Raw genomic sequence first — 15,893 nt, 5'->3', positions numbered from 1 at the left:
TGCTATCAAATCACTTTTTCATCAAAATTTAACAAATATTTATTATAAGACATAAAATCAACTTCAACTACACTCTCATAAATCTTACTATCAAAATCAACTTCCATTATACTAATCAAAGTTCTACATGATATAAATCAATTTTTAATCTTCATTGACTTAGTAAAATGGTAATACATATGACTTGCTAGAGTATTGGATCTTAGTAAAATGGTAATACAACTCCTAATGACGACGTAATATTTTTTTTCTTTTTGTTTTGTTTACACTACAAAATTTTAAAAATAAAATTACATGATTAAAATTTTGAAAAAAAGAAAGTTAAATTCTCTCCACGAAACCCATTATCTTCCTTCAAAGGACAGATAGTAAAAAATAAAATTAAAAAATCCAATAGGTAACGGAGCGATGTATTTAGGAGACGAAATCGTCCGAAGTGGGGAGAGCAGTAGAACGATCTAAGAGGAGAAAGGGAAGGCAAATGAAATGGGGAGGATGAAAAGGAAAGCGTGGAACGTGGGAGACGGAAATGGAGGGAAGATTGGACCCGCCATGGCAATCGGCATCGGCTGTGGTGTAGGGGTTGGATTCGGTCTCATCGGGGGTTAGTTATTTTTTTCACTTACTATCTCATGATGATGCTGCTGCTTCTTCTTCTTCTTTGGTATTCTCTTGTCAAAGGGTCTTAATTTGCGTTCGTTCTTGACAGTCTCTAGGCTTCGCCACTGGTAAGCAAAGGGCCATTTTTAATCCTTTCGTATGTTAACGAGTGCAGGAAAGGGTTGTAATGGAATGAGTGAACTACTATATATGTACATAAAAAATCTGAAGGTGTCAAAAGATATAAATTTGTAGGTGTTTATGGTGCAAATCCAGTAGAAGCACCTAGATGGAAACTAATATATATATATATATATATATTCCAAATACAGACTGATGAGATTGTTGGAGAGAAACAGGGTAGTGGAGAAAATAAGTCACACCCAATCTATAATAAGAAGCACCAAAAATTTTTGCTGCAATGAGGGCTTTAACTTAATGATCGTGGATCCCAGCTCACAGATTGTTTTATGTTCGAGTCCTACTTGATTAAGAATGGAGTCTGTCCACATCTAAAATTAGGATCAAGCATTAAGAATTATTGAAAAGAGATGGGAGGTTAGTTGGGTTTGTTCCACTGTGGAATGTTTAATCACATCCCATTAGGGCTTCATTCCTATCCGATGCAAACACCTGCACGTCTTTAAAATGAGTGACATAGATGATTTACTTGGCACATTTTGGTTCAACAATTGCCACTAGCATGGTGGAAAGATGCATGCCAAGTATGCGGTCTTCGCACATCCATTTCTTCCACAGCCATTTATTTTGGGGAGGAGCTAGAGCTTGTCCAAAAAGCTTTTATTAAGGATTTTTTTTGGGAGTGCTTAGTGACACGAATTTGATGCTAGTAGAACCAAAGGAAAAACACTCGTAGTATCAAGGATCGGAGAACTTTGACAAGAATGAAGATGCTAGTTTGCGATCATTGATGGCTTCCACAGTATGAATAGTTCTTAATTTTGCTTATACAATTGACTGACTTGATGCCTATTAATAAGCTCTCTTTATTTACTAGATTTAAAATTTATGCTCCTTTTATTATTCTATTGACATGCCACTTGTACTATCTATAATGGTCACAAATCAAACTTGTAGTGCTCATGATAGTGTGCAAGCAAAGAGTAATTAGAAAATTGTTGAAGGAGAGCTCCAAAGCTAGCAACAATCGGAGGCAACTGCTTCTATGAGAAATAAAGCTAAACATCTATATATTGTCATTGATTTGATAATAAATTGATGACCAATGTCTATTCTCAATTATTGATAATATAAGTTAATCAATGTGGAATTCATTAACATATAACCATAGAAGCTAAAGATACATAGGGAGATCAATAAGATTGTTAGTAATTTGAAGAACGTGCTACATCAATGTCTTCCTCTTAGGGTGGGGAAGGCGAGGGATATTGCACAAAGAAAGTGCCCATGGAGGGAGGTGGTAATGATATCGGTTGTCTAGAGAAGCGTAGATATCTTTCTTTTCCAACAAGCTTTCTACTTGCCAATGTAGAGACAGTTGCATCTTGTGGAAGCATCAGCTAAGAAAAAATATTCAATTAGCCCCCCCAAAAATTGTCCATCTCTCATGTCTTGTGAAGATAAGTGACACACTTGAATGCAATCCCCTGGTGAAATGGACGAGTGCTGATTGCCACTCGACTTGTTGATTTTTCTCTGTCTTCACGAGTTGGAAGTTGTGCACTGTTAAAAAACAACAGAGAAAGAGAGCAGAATGGAAGAAACAGTTGAATGACTCGTTGCATACTTTTATTCAGTTTATGATACTTATAAATAGATACGGTAACCTCAACAGTGATGCTATAATTTCGTTGAGGAGTTTTCCAGCAAACTGAATATGTCTGACAGAAAACTAAGACTATTGACAACAAACTAGATTTAACAGTCAACAACCTGGACACATCTACAGTTCTTTATTTCCACATTCATCATAAATGAAATTCATTTATCACTTATTATAACAAATCCCCCTTAATGAATAATTGATCCATAAGCACCTCAAATTATCGGACAGCAAACCTCACATGTATGTCTGGTAACACCAACAAGATATAATTTATTTGATCTGTAAGCACCTCAAATTATTGAGCATCTAGCTATCTTTTACTACATCCTTCCCCGTCTTCAAAGCATTGGCCTCTTCAAAATAGAACAAGCTCTTTATCTTTAATGATGTCATCATCACTATCAACATTTGGTGGTTCCTCAACAACAGCTATATTTACTGATTTTTTAACTTTCCCTTTGAAAAGTTCACTTGCACGAATTTTACAATTAATTGCAGTATGACCTATTTTCCTACAGTAGTAACACTCAATCTTATTTTTACCTGACATTCTCTTTCCCATCCTTTTCTTTGAGTATAATGCAATTTCTTCTTGAGTATCTCCTCCCGAATCTCATGTAGTTTCTCTCTTTTCTTCAACTAATAGTACTAAAATCACATCTTCTAAAATCTGTGAAATGTGAAGGCATCGAACTGAAAGTAAAAGTAACATTGCTATATTTCTAAGTTGCCGGTTCGGGTTCAAAGAACTAGTACGCCGGTACAGCAAAATTTTGAAAAGGGGTTTGGGTTCGTTAGTACAAAAACATGTAAATTATTTATATATATATATATATATATATATATGCAGCCTATAAGCATAAATTAAGATTAGCATGTCACATAGCATCATATAAACAACAAAACCAACATAAACTTGTAATCATAGCATCATAATCATACCATAATAGCATCATATACATCAAGTTTAATATCAAGATTCAAAATGGCAAAATATTCAAGTATCATTGTTTCAACTTTCAACAATTTAAAGTTTAATCATCAAATGGATTGTCTAATTCATCATCCTCATTCTCCTCCTCCTCCTCCTCATCATCATCATCATCATCATCATTGACATTGACATTAGATGAACAATGCCAATGCCACTTGCACTTGCACTTGCACTTTAAGTTTGCTTGCTATCCAAGTCACCAAGTGTTAATGCAACAAGCTGAGAAGCAAAAGCATCCAAATCAATATGCTCTAGCTCTATATCCCACATCTTTGTTTCCCCTTGGTTGTAGTCACGTTGTTTGTGTGAAAGAAGACATAGGTTGGAGTGCACATATACTAAATTCTCCGCTCTTTTTGATAGCAACCTATTGCGCTTTACTGAGTGGATGAAAGAGTATGTTCTCCAATTTCTTTCTCAAGTAGATGAACTAGCAACCTATGAAGACAAAGTAAACTATAAATAATAAATTTTAATTAATCAAACTTGTGATAAAACTTTGACAGCGAGGGGTGTTGGCCATATGATAGAATTGATTATGTGTTGCATTGATGTTTTGTCATTGATGTCAACACTTGCTGTTATGGTTGTTTACCGGCTTCCGGTAGATGGATTGGACTAGGAAGACTTTCAGTTGATTGTCACCGGTATGATCTGGTTGATGGAATAAATCTATATGGATGGTTCATATGCTTCCGAAGTATTTTTCAGTTAGTTGGTATTGACTTGATGATCGGATGCTATCGTATGTTCTAGTAAGCTTGCTTTATTGATCCGGTAAGGGTTTCACTGACAACTTTATTGAAGATCTTTGATGTTATACATAAGTGGTGTTGGTGCAGTTTCTAGAAGGGATTCAAGATGGTGATGGTGATCGTGTTCATGCCTCGACTAATTGGTGTCATTGCTTTGGCGTGTGTGGATCTAATTTAGGTTCGGTGCTATCTAGGTTATGGACCGGTTTGCATGAAATGTGTTGGTGGATTCTCCAATGCGCTTCTGGGATGTTTTATTGATTGGATGATATTTGTTTGGCCTTAGGCCGACATGTGTTATGATTTTATTTCAGGATTATGTAATGGATCTATTGTATTATCATTTGTGTGGCCGACCTAATTGGTTAGGTCCCGGGTTGGTATAAATGTATGTAAGATCTCATTGTAGATTATAGATGTGGATATATGGGAATCGACAAGGAGCGAATAATGTAATAATCATTTGTGCAGAGGATTTGGTCAATCATAGTTGTTCGAGTTGGGTTTATGTTAGAGGTTTTAGACCTTCGGTATTGAGCTTAACCGGAATTGTAATCTGGCATGTTTGATGCTATCACCGACAGTTCTTCTTTCTGGATTGTAGTCCAAACATCTTGAGGTGGTTGACATCTCTGTAGTCAGTGAGACTCCATTGTGATGAGCAGTGCACTCTAGGTAGTGTGCCTTCCTGCATGTGCAAGCCCCTATTGTAATCATATACTTGCTGCAGAAGTATCATCTGACTGTGGGTAAGGTTTTCCATTGTGGTTTTTCCTCATTGAGGTTTTCCATGTACAAATCATGGTGTATTGTGTCATGGTTGCATGGCTTGGATTTTCTGGTTTTCATTTATGTTTTAATGCTTAATCAGTTATACCGGTATAAGGTTTTAAGTGCTTTAATTTACATAATCTGTTAACACAATCTCTGATCCATTTAATTTTATTCCCAATCTTTTGTAGCATAAGATTGAGTGAATGGACTGCACAAGGTGTCCAAAAGATGTGATCATAGCGTTCCTCAACCAACAAACCAACAACTCTACAATTTTTTGCGTTGTTTGTTATGACTTGGACAACATTGTGGGATCCCACTGACTCAATGGCGGAGATGAGAATATTTGCAATAAATTGGCCATCTTTTACTTGGCCCTCACAATCCACAGCTTTCAAAAACATTGCCCCTTTAGGGGACACCGCTATGACATTGATCAAGGGACGATTTTTAGAATCTTTCCACCCATCTGAAACAATTGATACACATGTCTCAGCCCATTAATCCCTTATGGGTTTCAATGCATCTTCAACCCCCTTCATCTCTTTTTCCAATAAGGTTCCACGTACCTTCTCATAACCTGGGCCCTTATACCTTCATGGAGCTTCATTAACACTTCTCAACATTTGCTTCCAATATGGGGAGCAAACAGCATTGAAAGCTAACCCATTTGCATATATGCACCTTGCTACATCTTGGTCAACAATGTTCTTTTGCGTGTCAAGGATGCTTCACTTTGAGGTTCAATTGTGGAAAAGAAGGGGTGGTTTTTTACTACAACATTGGAATTAGATGGGGCTTGCATTCCCTTTTTTTTTTTGGTGCGGTTTGATTCAATCTGTGGGCTTCTCTTTCTTTTTCTGCGTCATGCTCCCTAATATATTTCATCCTTGTCTCATCTGGTATAGGTTTACCCTCTTTTCCAGGGCATTTTTTGATGCCTCTTCCTAGTATTCCACAAAAATTGCTTACCACCCGATAATATGAACTATTACGTTCAATACCACATCCTTGGCATCTCCAACGGAATCCCCAACTCCTGGAAGCGGTTTTATATTGTCAACATACTTCCATAGGGGAGAATTTGGATCATTTCTTTGTTTTGATTGTTCATTTGTGCCAATGGAGGAAGAGGTAGATGCCATTCTAGTTCCTATGGCAAGAAATAATATGAACATATTCAAAAACAAAAACAAAATAATGAAAAACAATTAATGTATCATGTTTGACAATTTATGAAACAAAAATAGTTGAAAAAAATGTTCAAAACCTACCTCTTGCAGCTAATGGGAGCTTGCAAATGTGTGGAAATGATGCTGCAACACTTGTTGAAGCTTCAAAAATCAGTCTTCAACTCCTGCGATTTGATTTTGGAAGCCAAACTTCATTCACCCTTTCTTCAACTTGCTAACAAAAAACTTTTGTTTGCAACACAAATGAGGAGAAATGAGCCAAGTTTATGTTTTAAAAGTCACTTATAGGGTTTTCTTTTTATTTTTAAGAGGTGGATTTCATAAAAAATTAAATTTTGCAAAAAAAACAAACATGTTTTTTGGCTGCCGACCTCCCGGGTTTGACCAAGCCTGTGGAACACGGACCCTGTCCGGACCACAGGCGGATCAGACTAGGACCGGACCAGGACTAGGGGGGTAGGGGGCCGATGGTGCAGGAGCACTTAGGACTTAGGCTTATAGTCTTTTCTCAATTTTGGCTTGTACTGACTTTAGCCAAGTCAGGTACTTAATAAGGACTCTAGGAGGGTCCAAGAGTGAGTGTGATGAGTCAAGTGTAGGCCTAGTTGAGTTAGTTTCTTCCAAGGTTTGCATTTTGTGCATAAGTAGTGGTTTGAGTAGGAAATTGACCTTCTTGATGGTCAAAAGTGGCAAAACTTGGTGTGAGCATTGGAGAGGTTTAGAATAGTCTTAGGAATGCTTTAAAGTCATGAGTAATGACTTGAAATAGGTTTCCTAGGTTGACAAAGCAAAAAGTGCAAAGTTGTAAAAGTTGTCATGACAACTTTTGAAAGTTGTCATGACAATTTTTGTCCTAAAATGCTTAGCGATGGAGTTAGGGATAGCACAACGCCCTAGAATGTCTCCACACGTGGGGAAGACTATAAGAACCTCCTCTTGCACGGTTACCAAGGTTGGAGTTTTTGTTTTTGTATGATCAACAATCTGAAACTACTAATTTTTGTACTGTTTGTCACTATTTTGGCTTATTTTGCTCATAATGTGAATACAAATGGATTGAATCCATTGATCCAGTAATGGATTGAGTTTCCTTGGTGTGTTTCAGAGTCATTTAATTCATTTCAAGCTTTGTAGTTAGTGTGTGTTGGTGTTTTCATAGTTTTGTTTGCAATCAGCCAGTTTTGGCTTGTATATAGCAATTTTATGTAAAATGGTTGCCCCATAAAATCCCTCCGTGCTACCATCACGGCCTGTTGGGACATGGAAGGCAACCACTTTTACAGTGTACATATGCAGGGAGAAGTTTTGGAGGTGATGTTTGATATGGCTACCACCTTGTTCTAGGCGAGTCCAGGAGCAACCCGGCTAGAGAAGACAGGGTGAAACTTGAGTGCATAGTGCAGGGGTGAGCACAAAACCACAACCAAACCTTTTGGAGGGGTCCATGAAGTTCATACAGAGTTGCCATAGCAAGGAGAAGCCTTGACAAGACCTCTTGATGCCCATTTCACAAACTTGACCAGTCATTGCCGGTTTAGAGGCCTAAAAACCCTAGTAAACCCCCATTTTTGGGTTAGGGCATTGTACGGTGAGTTGGGAAACCAAAACCACTGAAATCACTTGGGGATAGGTGTATGATTGAAGAAAATCAAACCTTGTTGCAAGGTCTTTTGGACCGTTTTCCTCTAAACCCACAAAAAACCGGATTTTGGAGGCCTAATCGGGGCTCATTCCTTGTAGCCCTTTTTCTAGGCAAAATGGTGAAATCGGTAAGAAAGGTAATGAATGAAAACCACAAATGGACCTAAAAGGAATTCATTTCATGTTAAAAGCCACCTCCACACCTCTGCAACAACTCACAACTGCAGGAGGTAAAATTGACAACTTGAAGACAAGATAGCAAGAATGAGCAAGTGGGAAACACCTTGAAATGGTAGGGTTCCTTAGTTAAACACTTGATGCAAACACCTTGAGATTGACAAGAAGCTAGCCCTAGAAGAGATTGAGAAGGACTTGGAGGTCTTAGAGCATATAGCTAGACATGGAGAGGTTGGTGGAATTGAGCAACACCAACTAGGTGAAGTGTGAGCAAGCTAGGTGAACCCCATCAGCTGAACCCGGTAACCTAGCTATATTTTGGAGGCAAACTATTTAATTAGATAGCTTTAGCATCCTCATTTTCTACTGCAACACCAACTTCTGCTAGCTGTTTAATGAGAGATCTCAGATTGCTAATGTGGCTAGACATAGTAAATTCATCAGACATCTTGAATCTAAATAATTGCAGCTTCAAAGAGAACTTTGAATTTATTGCTTTTGCTTAAAACAACTTATTTAATTCATCCCAAATTTCTCCAGATGATTTAACCAAATTAAAATTGAATCTGAAAGAGTAAGGCCAGTAATGAACTTGGCTTTTTCATTTTTACTTTTTGAATCAATGAACTACTTTTGTGCCATTACTATACCCCATAAATTTTAGTTAATCAATTGCATTTGTATTTTCACATTACATGTATGCAAATTATGACCATTAAATTTTTCTAGATGTGTTTCCATTTTCAGATACTTCTCTGATGGAAAGCAAAAAAAATATCTCAATGAATGTATCACAAAATAGAAGGATTTGCAGCAGCCATAGGGGCTTTAGTGACCCTTTTGCACTTTGTACTCTATTTCTTCCTCTAGAAACCAGCAAGCATAGGTAATTCTTCTGCAATCTTTTAGATATTCACCATAGGTCCACGCAGCAGCACCCTTAAACACACTAGCCGTAGCTTTCTCCAATTGATTATGCTTTGGCTACTACATCCTCATCCCTTGTTAAATATATGGAGGATCCAACGTTTATGGACAAATTGCAGACACAATGCCTTCCAATACTTATGAGAGAAGCATATTTCTGATCCCCATAACTGCTATTGAGAGCAACATAGACAAGGCTCTGATACCATATTAAAAAAGAGAGCAGAATAGAAGAAACAGTTGAATGACTTCCGGCACACTTTTATTCATTTAATGATAGATATAAAATTATAAATAGATATGGTAACCTCAACAGTCATGCTATAATTCTGTTAAGGAATTTACCAACAAACTAATACTATTCACAACAAACTAGACTTAACGGTCAACAACCTGGACACATCTAAGTTCTTTATTTCCATGTTCATCATGAATGAAATTCATTTATTAATTATTTTAACAGGCACCGCATCTTGTTGAGAGTGTTTCTTTATCTTCAAGTTCCACGATTGCATTTTGTTTTTCTTTCGTTGTAATCTATCTAGGTACTAAATCCTTGGCTTATATAAAGTTCTAGTTGCATCGTTGACTTACGCTTTAGTCCATATTTGGCTGCTTACCACTTTTGAAATTCAATTAAGGATTTTATAATCTTTTTATACTTATCACTTGTTATCTGTGTATTATTTCTCCTCGTTCATGTTGTGTCTGATTTTGTTCATGCCCATGAAATTTGAGAACAGTTTTCACATTTTTCAGGTTTACTGATAGAATTTATTTCTACATCACTTCTTAACTTCTTATAACATTATTTCTTTACAACTTGGGTCCATTGTTCCCTCTCATGCCTTCAAGTTTGTGATAGAGTTGAGTATACAAAAAGCATGGGGGGTGACATAAGAAAATATGCAAACAGGACACGAAATTACAAATTAAAATACACGATATAATTAAGGGCTTTTGTAGTTAGGCTTAACAAAAAATAGATGATTGAGTTGTAATTGGGTTGATCTTACATTCACCCTTATAAGAATTATGAGACAATGGAAACTTATAAGGCATTACGTGCTCTAAAAGTTTTGCGAATACAGAAAGAGGCAAAATGGTTAAAGGGCCAAGTGGTGGATTACATTCTCCCTTCTTCCTACTAACAAATGCTTAATGGTGCTTTTGTGTTAACTAGGTTTCCTTGCCTTGTAATTTTATCTCTTTGATTCATATTATGGACATTGCGTCTGCTTTCTTTTGAATCTTTCTTTAAACTGAATGTAAGAAAATATAAGTTAAACAAAACTAGTAGGTAATTTGAGAAATACATAGAGAAGAAGCACTATCTATTAGATTGAAGGAGATTCATATTTTGAGCTACCACCTCGATTTGAGGAAGGCTTATGTAGAGTAGCATTGTGTATCATATAGCTAATAGCTTTTGTGATCCTTGTCATCTTATATTTTTGAACTTAAATGAAGGGGCACTCGGGGAGACTAAGGATGTTCAAAGCACTCCCTATTTTGTCATTGATATTATTTCTTGCTTCTTTGATGAAATTTGCCACAAATTGTGAAGAACAATATAAATCCACAAGAAAAATGCCATCAAAATCTACTTTTGGGAGGGAGTAAAGATTGTGTTTTATGATTGTGAAGTCCAAGTTCACAAGATAATCTTCACGGATGTAATGCTTTGCTAGTGCCTTCACTAATTCCGGATCTGAAAAGAATACATAATATTGAATAGAAGGGCAAAATAAATCTTGTTGTTCCTTCTACTTGTTGGAGAAACCCTAGTGAAGTCATTACCCAATTTTATCATCATGACACTCTACCCCAAGCTTGAGGTAATGAGGAAAACTTTCCCAAAATTTTATGGCAATGGAAATTGAATTCTTGATGAACGTATATCAGCTTTCACAATGGCTTGATTGCATAATTTAATATATAGTACATGAAGATTTCACAATTCGTATTATTTAGACTTTGGTAGGAAGCGCAACTGATTGGTTTCATCTCGAACTTCGTTATATCACCAGTTGGGAAAGTGAGCGGGATTTTTTTTTTGTATGTTTCAAGCTAGTTGAGGGTATTCGCATCCCATTTGTTCAACTTTCTAATTCAAGGAAGAATAATAATGAGCTTATGTGAGAGATTATGCAAGATTCAATCATTTTGTCATGTGAGGATATCAATCACTTTGAATTCTTTCTTTGAAATTCTTTTGTGCAATTTTATAAATGCTTTGCTGTAATGTCCCCTTTTGGGATTGCCCTGAATCTTGCCCTAAAATCACAAATTGCACTGAAATAAAAAATGTAAAGTAGTTAGTGTTATAACTTTACCAATTAAAATGATTTAAGCACGATAAATCCTGGTGCAGGTCCTGCAATCATATTAACAATATTGAATATATATATATAATTCATAAATCAATTATTCTTACAAGGGTTAGGGATCACACATATAAGTAAAAATATGTATATATAATAATCATCATAATCCATTAGATAAGTCATTTCACATCTATATTCATTATTAGTATTCAACTATATTAGGGTTTCAATGAGAGCATGATAGGCTGGCCCAAAGCAACCCTCACTAAGAGCAAGAGCGGACTTTATATCCCCTTGGCCCACATGTGGCAGACATGTCAGTCATCCATCATGGGGTGGCGTACCTAGTGGGAATGCTCGCCCCTTCCCTTCCTATTCATGTCACCTTATCCACCTGCTTATGAATTCTCCATGATAGGGTGCCTGGAAATCCTCCTATCTAAGCCCAATAGCAGACTTTATACCCCTTGGCCCACATATGGTACACACGTCAGTCATCCATCATGAGGTGGCCTTCTTAGATGGTGATCTCATATCAGTTCTCCCTCTCTTGCGTTTCCTTCTCTTCTCTACATGATTGATTGATGGGTTATAAATAGATCAATAATATAGAGTATATTATATGAGTTGAGTGTTGATTCTACTATTTCATAATTCATTTCATACCACTATACTTGTAGAATATAAGATTATTGCAGAGTATATGATATGTGCTGATGCTGATTGGTTCGATGCTGCTTGCTCAGATTTATATATCTATGAGAATTCCTCTTCTTCAAGTCCTTCTGCTATTTCTGCTTTTAGTTGATCTGCTCTCAATTCTGCTATAGATGGGGATGGGTATCCGTTGATTCCCCCACACAACTTGTATTGCATATAGCTGTCAAAACACCCCTTCGCCCAAAGGAGGTGACCTTTCTAAGAGGCTCGGCCTTGTTTATAAATAGATTTAATCTTATTCTTTCCAAAAGTGGCACTTCACATAGGCAGGTCGGCCAGCATCAAGAATGATGTCTCTTCTTCCAAGAGACACTAAAATGGGGTCGGCCCATTTAGAATTAAATGCAAATTTGTTTATTTAACTTGCCAACATTTATTACTTATGCTGGGTTGGTCCTGCACTAAATAGTTGTCTAGGTTCAATTATTTAAAGCTGCAATGTGCTTGGATATTTGCTGCATTATTATTGTGTATTAGAGTTTGGGGGCAAATGCAAAGCGCATTATAATAAATTAATCTTTTTGTTATACTAGTCTTTTTCTGGGAATTAAACTGAATGTTTAATATTGTCAATCTTTTGGAACCAGAGTTTGAGTAGTGATTTATGAGAATCTGTCTTTCATGAGCTTGAGCGATCCTTGTGGCATCATACCACTATAATTACAGTTAGAAAGTGACTGATTGCTCCTAACCATTGAGATCATTTAAGTCTATAAAAAGCTTCGATTGAAATATGTGACCATCATTATAGTGTGGTCCTCATAAACTCACTTGGGTGATAACACTGCACTTGTTTACATTGCTTCATTTTATATCATTTTACTCATTCAATAGAGTGCTCATTGTGATAGTCTTATGTTCAATTCTTGGTCACGATACGGTGGTGGAGGAAACTTAGACTCGAGAAAAAATCACCAAAACACTCTTGTATAAACGGCTGTTGTTATTTGAAGTTTGAACTCAATACTATTAGGTTCTAGCTGTACATATGATACAAAGTGGTTTAAATGGGTGGTTGTCCATGTGATAAAAAGACCACTCCTAATCTCTTGGATTGATCATGTCTCTCATATCTTGCTCGCACATAAAAAAACCACTTGCTTGATTCAAGTGTTGCAATAACATATCAAATGTTGCTGCTGTGCTGCCTCAATTAATGTTTCTGTCATATGTTCAAGAAACACAACACAGAGCTAGTCGAAATGCGCATGCTCTTAATATTGAGATGGTGATGTACATGATACTAAATGTGTGATGGATATCATAATGTGCAAAAAATAGTCGGTGTCACCAGGTGGATGATTATTCATTGTGATCATGCAGTTTCAATATATTGTCATGGGAGTTAATTTGGTGAACTATGCAGCTATTGGCATTAACACGTTTCTTTTAATGAGATAGGCGCAGGTCTAGGTGTTGGAGTGCCAGGGCTGCATCTTGGATTTGGTGTTGGTGCTGGATGTGGTGTGGGACTTGGGTTTGGTTATGGAATAGGGAGGGGTTGGGCTTCTGACAATGTTCGTAATCTTTTTGGAAAGCAAGGAAACGTTTCTTATGGGTGAGTTACTCTGGATGCCTAATTCAAAGTATTTGATAGGTTTGCTACCTTTCCTTCCCTAATGTTTGATAGGTTTGTTACTATTTGTAGGGATCGAATTGAAGATGTATTGAATGATCTCATTTTTTCCTCAAGAAAAGCTTTAGAAGCTGTCGAAAAAGAGATAAAGTCGAGGAGAAGATGACTTGGTTAAAGACAATAGCAAATGTTAAATGTTGTGTAATATTTCTTGTTAACAAATATATACATATACAGAGAGAGAATTACATTCAAATTGTTTTGTTAAAATGTTCTAAATATTCTTGCCAAAATATTGATATGAAAATGTACAATTTTTTATGGGCTGAGATTTAGGATCGAATTATTTTTTATCCATTAATAAATATGTATTAGGTATCTATATGTCTTATAATATGTTTGAGATTAAAAAAGAAAGGATGTACAAATTAATTTGGATTATGAATTCAACAAAAAAAATTTGATTACTTCATTGACTCTTGCATTTAATTTAGAATAATTGCACTTGATTAGTTTACATTACATCATTTAAGAATTTAAACTGTCTTTCAATTTCTATAATAAAAATTTATTGTGCAACACTTATAATCAATTAAAATCAATACAATGTGCAACAATCATTATAACTGTATTAGAAATTACAACAGCATATACTTAATATAGTAACCAATGCAAGTAAACTTATACGATTGTATTGGGTTAATTGATCTTATTTAAGAATCTTATCTCTCTTCAGTATTTAGAATACAAGTCAGCTATGTGAGCTTACACTTATTCAATATTACTTAATCCATACAAGTTATTTTGTAGTTTACTTTTTCATACATCTACTTTGAAAGCATGTTTCATATTTGTTATAAATATGTGTTTGCATATTGGACAGGCTATATTATAACTTAAATTTCATGTCAAAGGCTATTTTAATGTGTATAGATTAAATGTTATTACTTATTAGATTGTTAGCTGGGTATGTAGGTTGTAGATAGTTGATATATTGAAATTTATCAACTATCTTTAAATTTCATGTCAAAGGCTATTTTAATGTGTATAGATTAAATGTTATTGCTTATTAGATTGTTAGCTGGGTATGGAGGTTGTAGATAGTTGATATATTGAAATTTATCAACTATCTTGTGAATGTGATATTCAACATTTTTTTTTTTTTTGATTAAGGTAAGTAGGGATTGTGAAAGGGCCTCGACCCTTGTACAAAAGGAGACCACACAACAAAGAAAAAGAGCAAGAAACTAGAGTCTCAAGCCTTTACAAAATTGTCGTAAGGCAAGACAAAACAATCCCAAGGCTAGGTGAAATAGAAAAACATCCCAAACAAAAGAGAGGAACAACCGCAACCAAGCTATGAGAATCTAGAACAAGCGAATATAAGGGTTGGGACCTTTATGTCCCACTTAGACAATACCACACCTACAATGGGTATGCCTCTTGCCTAATGATTCAACATGAGTTTAGGGTAATAATTTGAGAAGACCTCTCTTCCTCAAATATTCTACAAGACATTAGCATCCACATTCTCAAAACGAGGGGAAGTAGGGGAAATTCCTCTATCAAGAGCTTGTCAACATGAGAAGGCAGAGCCAAAGTGTTAACAACAAGGTGAAAGTTGGAGTTGATCTAAAGCCAAGGGTAGGTCGGCTTTGAGGATAGAGTAGGAGGATCCTTAATAGGCTTTGAGGGACATGTTCGAGTCACACCAAAAGTAAGAGACATGCCATCATCATGAGAGGAGTCAATTGATAGAGGGCCAAGAGCATGAATAGTTAAGTGATTTTCATTAGCATCTTTTCACCACATAGTAGAGCTATTATGACGTGAGAGAGGACAATCCATACCCAAGTGATCGATGGAGAAGCATCAATGGCATTTGAAGGGGAGACCCTCATAATCAAGAGGTTGAGTTCAAGGCTTATCCCTAACTATCAAAACCAATCCTTGTGAAGTGACTTGGAGATGTTGAATCTCATAATCAAAAGGTCGAGTCCAAGACTAACTCAACATTATTTTGTTGTTCATGATGTAAATATTGTTTTCTTTTACAAATTCTAATCTAACAAGTGGTTTTAGAACCCAACAGAGGATAATGGAAAGAGGTTAATCTTTTTTAACAACTTAGTAATGTTTTTGTAAAAAGATTTTTAAGAACTCAATGAATTTTTTTAACAATATTTAGGAAAGATAAAATATTTTGTTTAAAATTTATGGTGAAAATTTAATTTATTTGTTCTTAAATTTAGAAGAATTATATTACAAAATTAAAATTGAACAACTGAAATAATTTCTTATACAATTTATTACAAATTTAATAGAGAGAAAATGACAAGATAAAGTAAAATATTAATTAATAGATACGGAAAACAAATAAGAAATGCATCAATGACAAGTAC

General features: G+C 35.7%; 1 protein-coding gene across 2 annotated transcripts; it reads left to right on the top strand.

The window, feature by feature from the left end:
* Positions 1-371: 371 nt before the first annotated feature.
* LOC131044818 (protein TRIGALACTOSYLDIACYLGLYCEROL 5, chloroplastic) lies at positions 372-13,820 on the top strand. 2 transcript variants are annotated; one of them, XM_057978267.1, is made up of 3 exons: positions 372-604; positions 13,323-13,473; positions 13,564-13,820. In XM_057978267.1, the coding sequence occupies exons 1-3, from the start codon at positions 487-489 to the stop codon at positions 13,655-13,657; spliced, it is 363 nt and encodes a 120-aa protein (XP_057834250.1). In that variant the 5' UTR covers positions 372-486; the 3' UTR covers positions 13,658-13,820. The 2 variants fall into 2 exon arrangements, with proteins under 2 accessions (XP_057834250.1, XP_057834243.1); XM_057978260.2 differs by having other exon boundaries at positions 382-604; positions 13,317-13,473.
* Positions 13,821-15,893: the final 2,073 nt, after the last annotated feature.

The sequence above is a fragment of the Cryptomeria japonica genome, chromosome 3, assembly GCF_030272615.1.
Source record: "Cryptomeria japonica chromosome 3, Sugi_1.0, whole genome shotgun sequence".
Classification (NCBI taxonomy): Eukaryota; Viridiplantae; Streptophyta; class Pinopsida; order Cupressales; family Cupressaceae; genus Cryptomeria; species Cryptomeria japonica.
The sequence above is the reverse complement of the archived record's forward strand: the minus strand, read 5'-3'. Positions and strand labels throughout refer to the sequence as shown.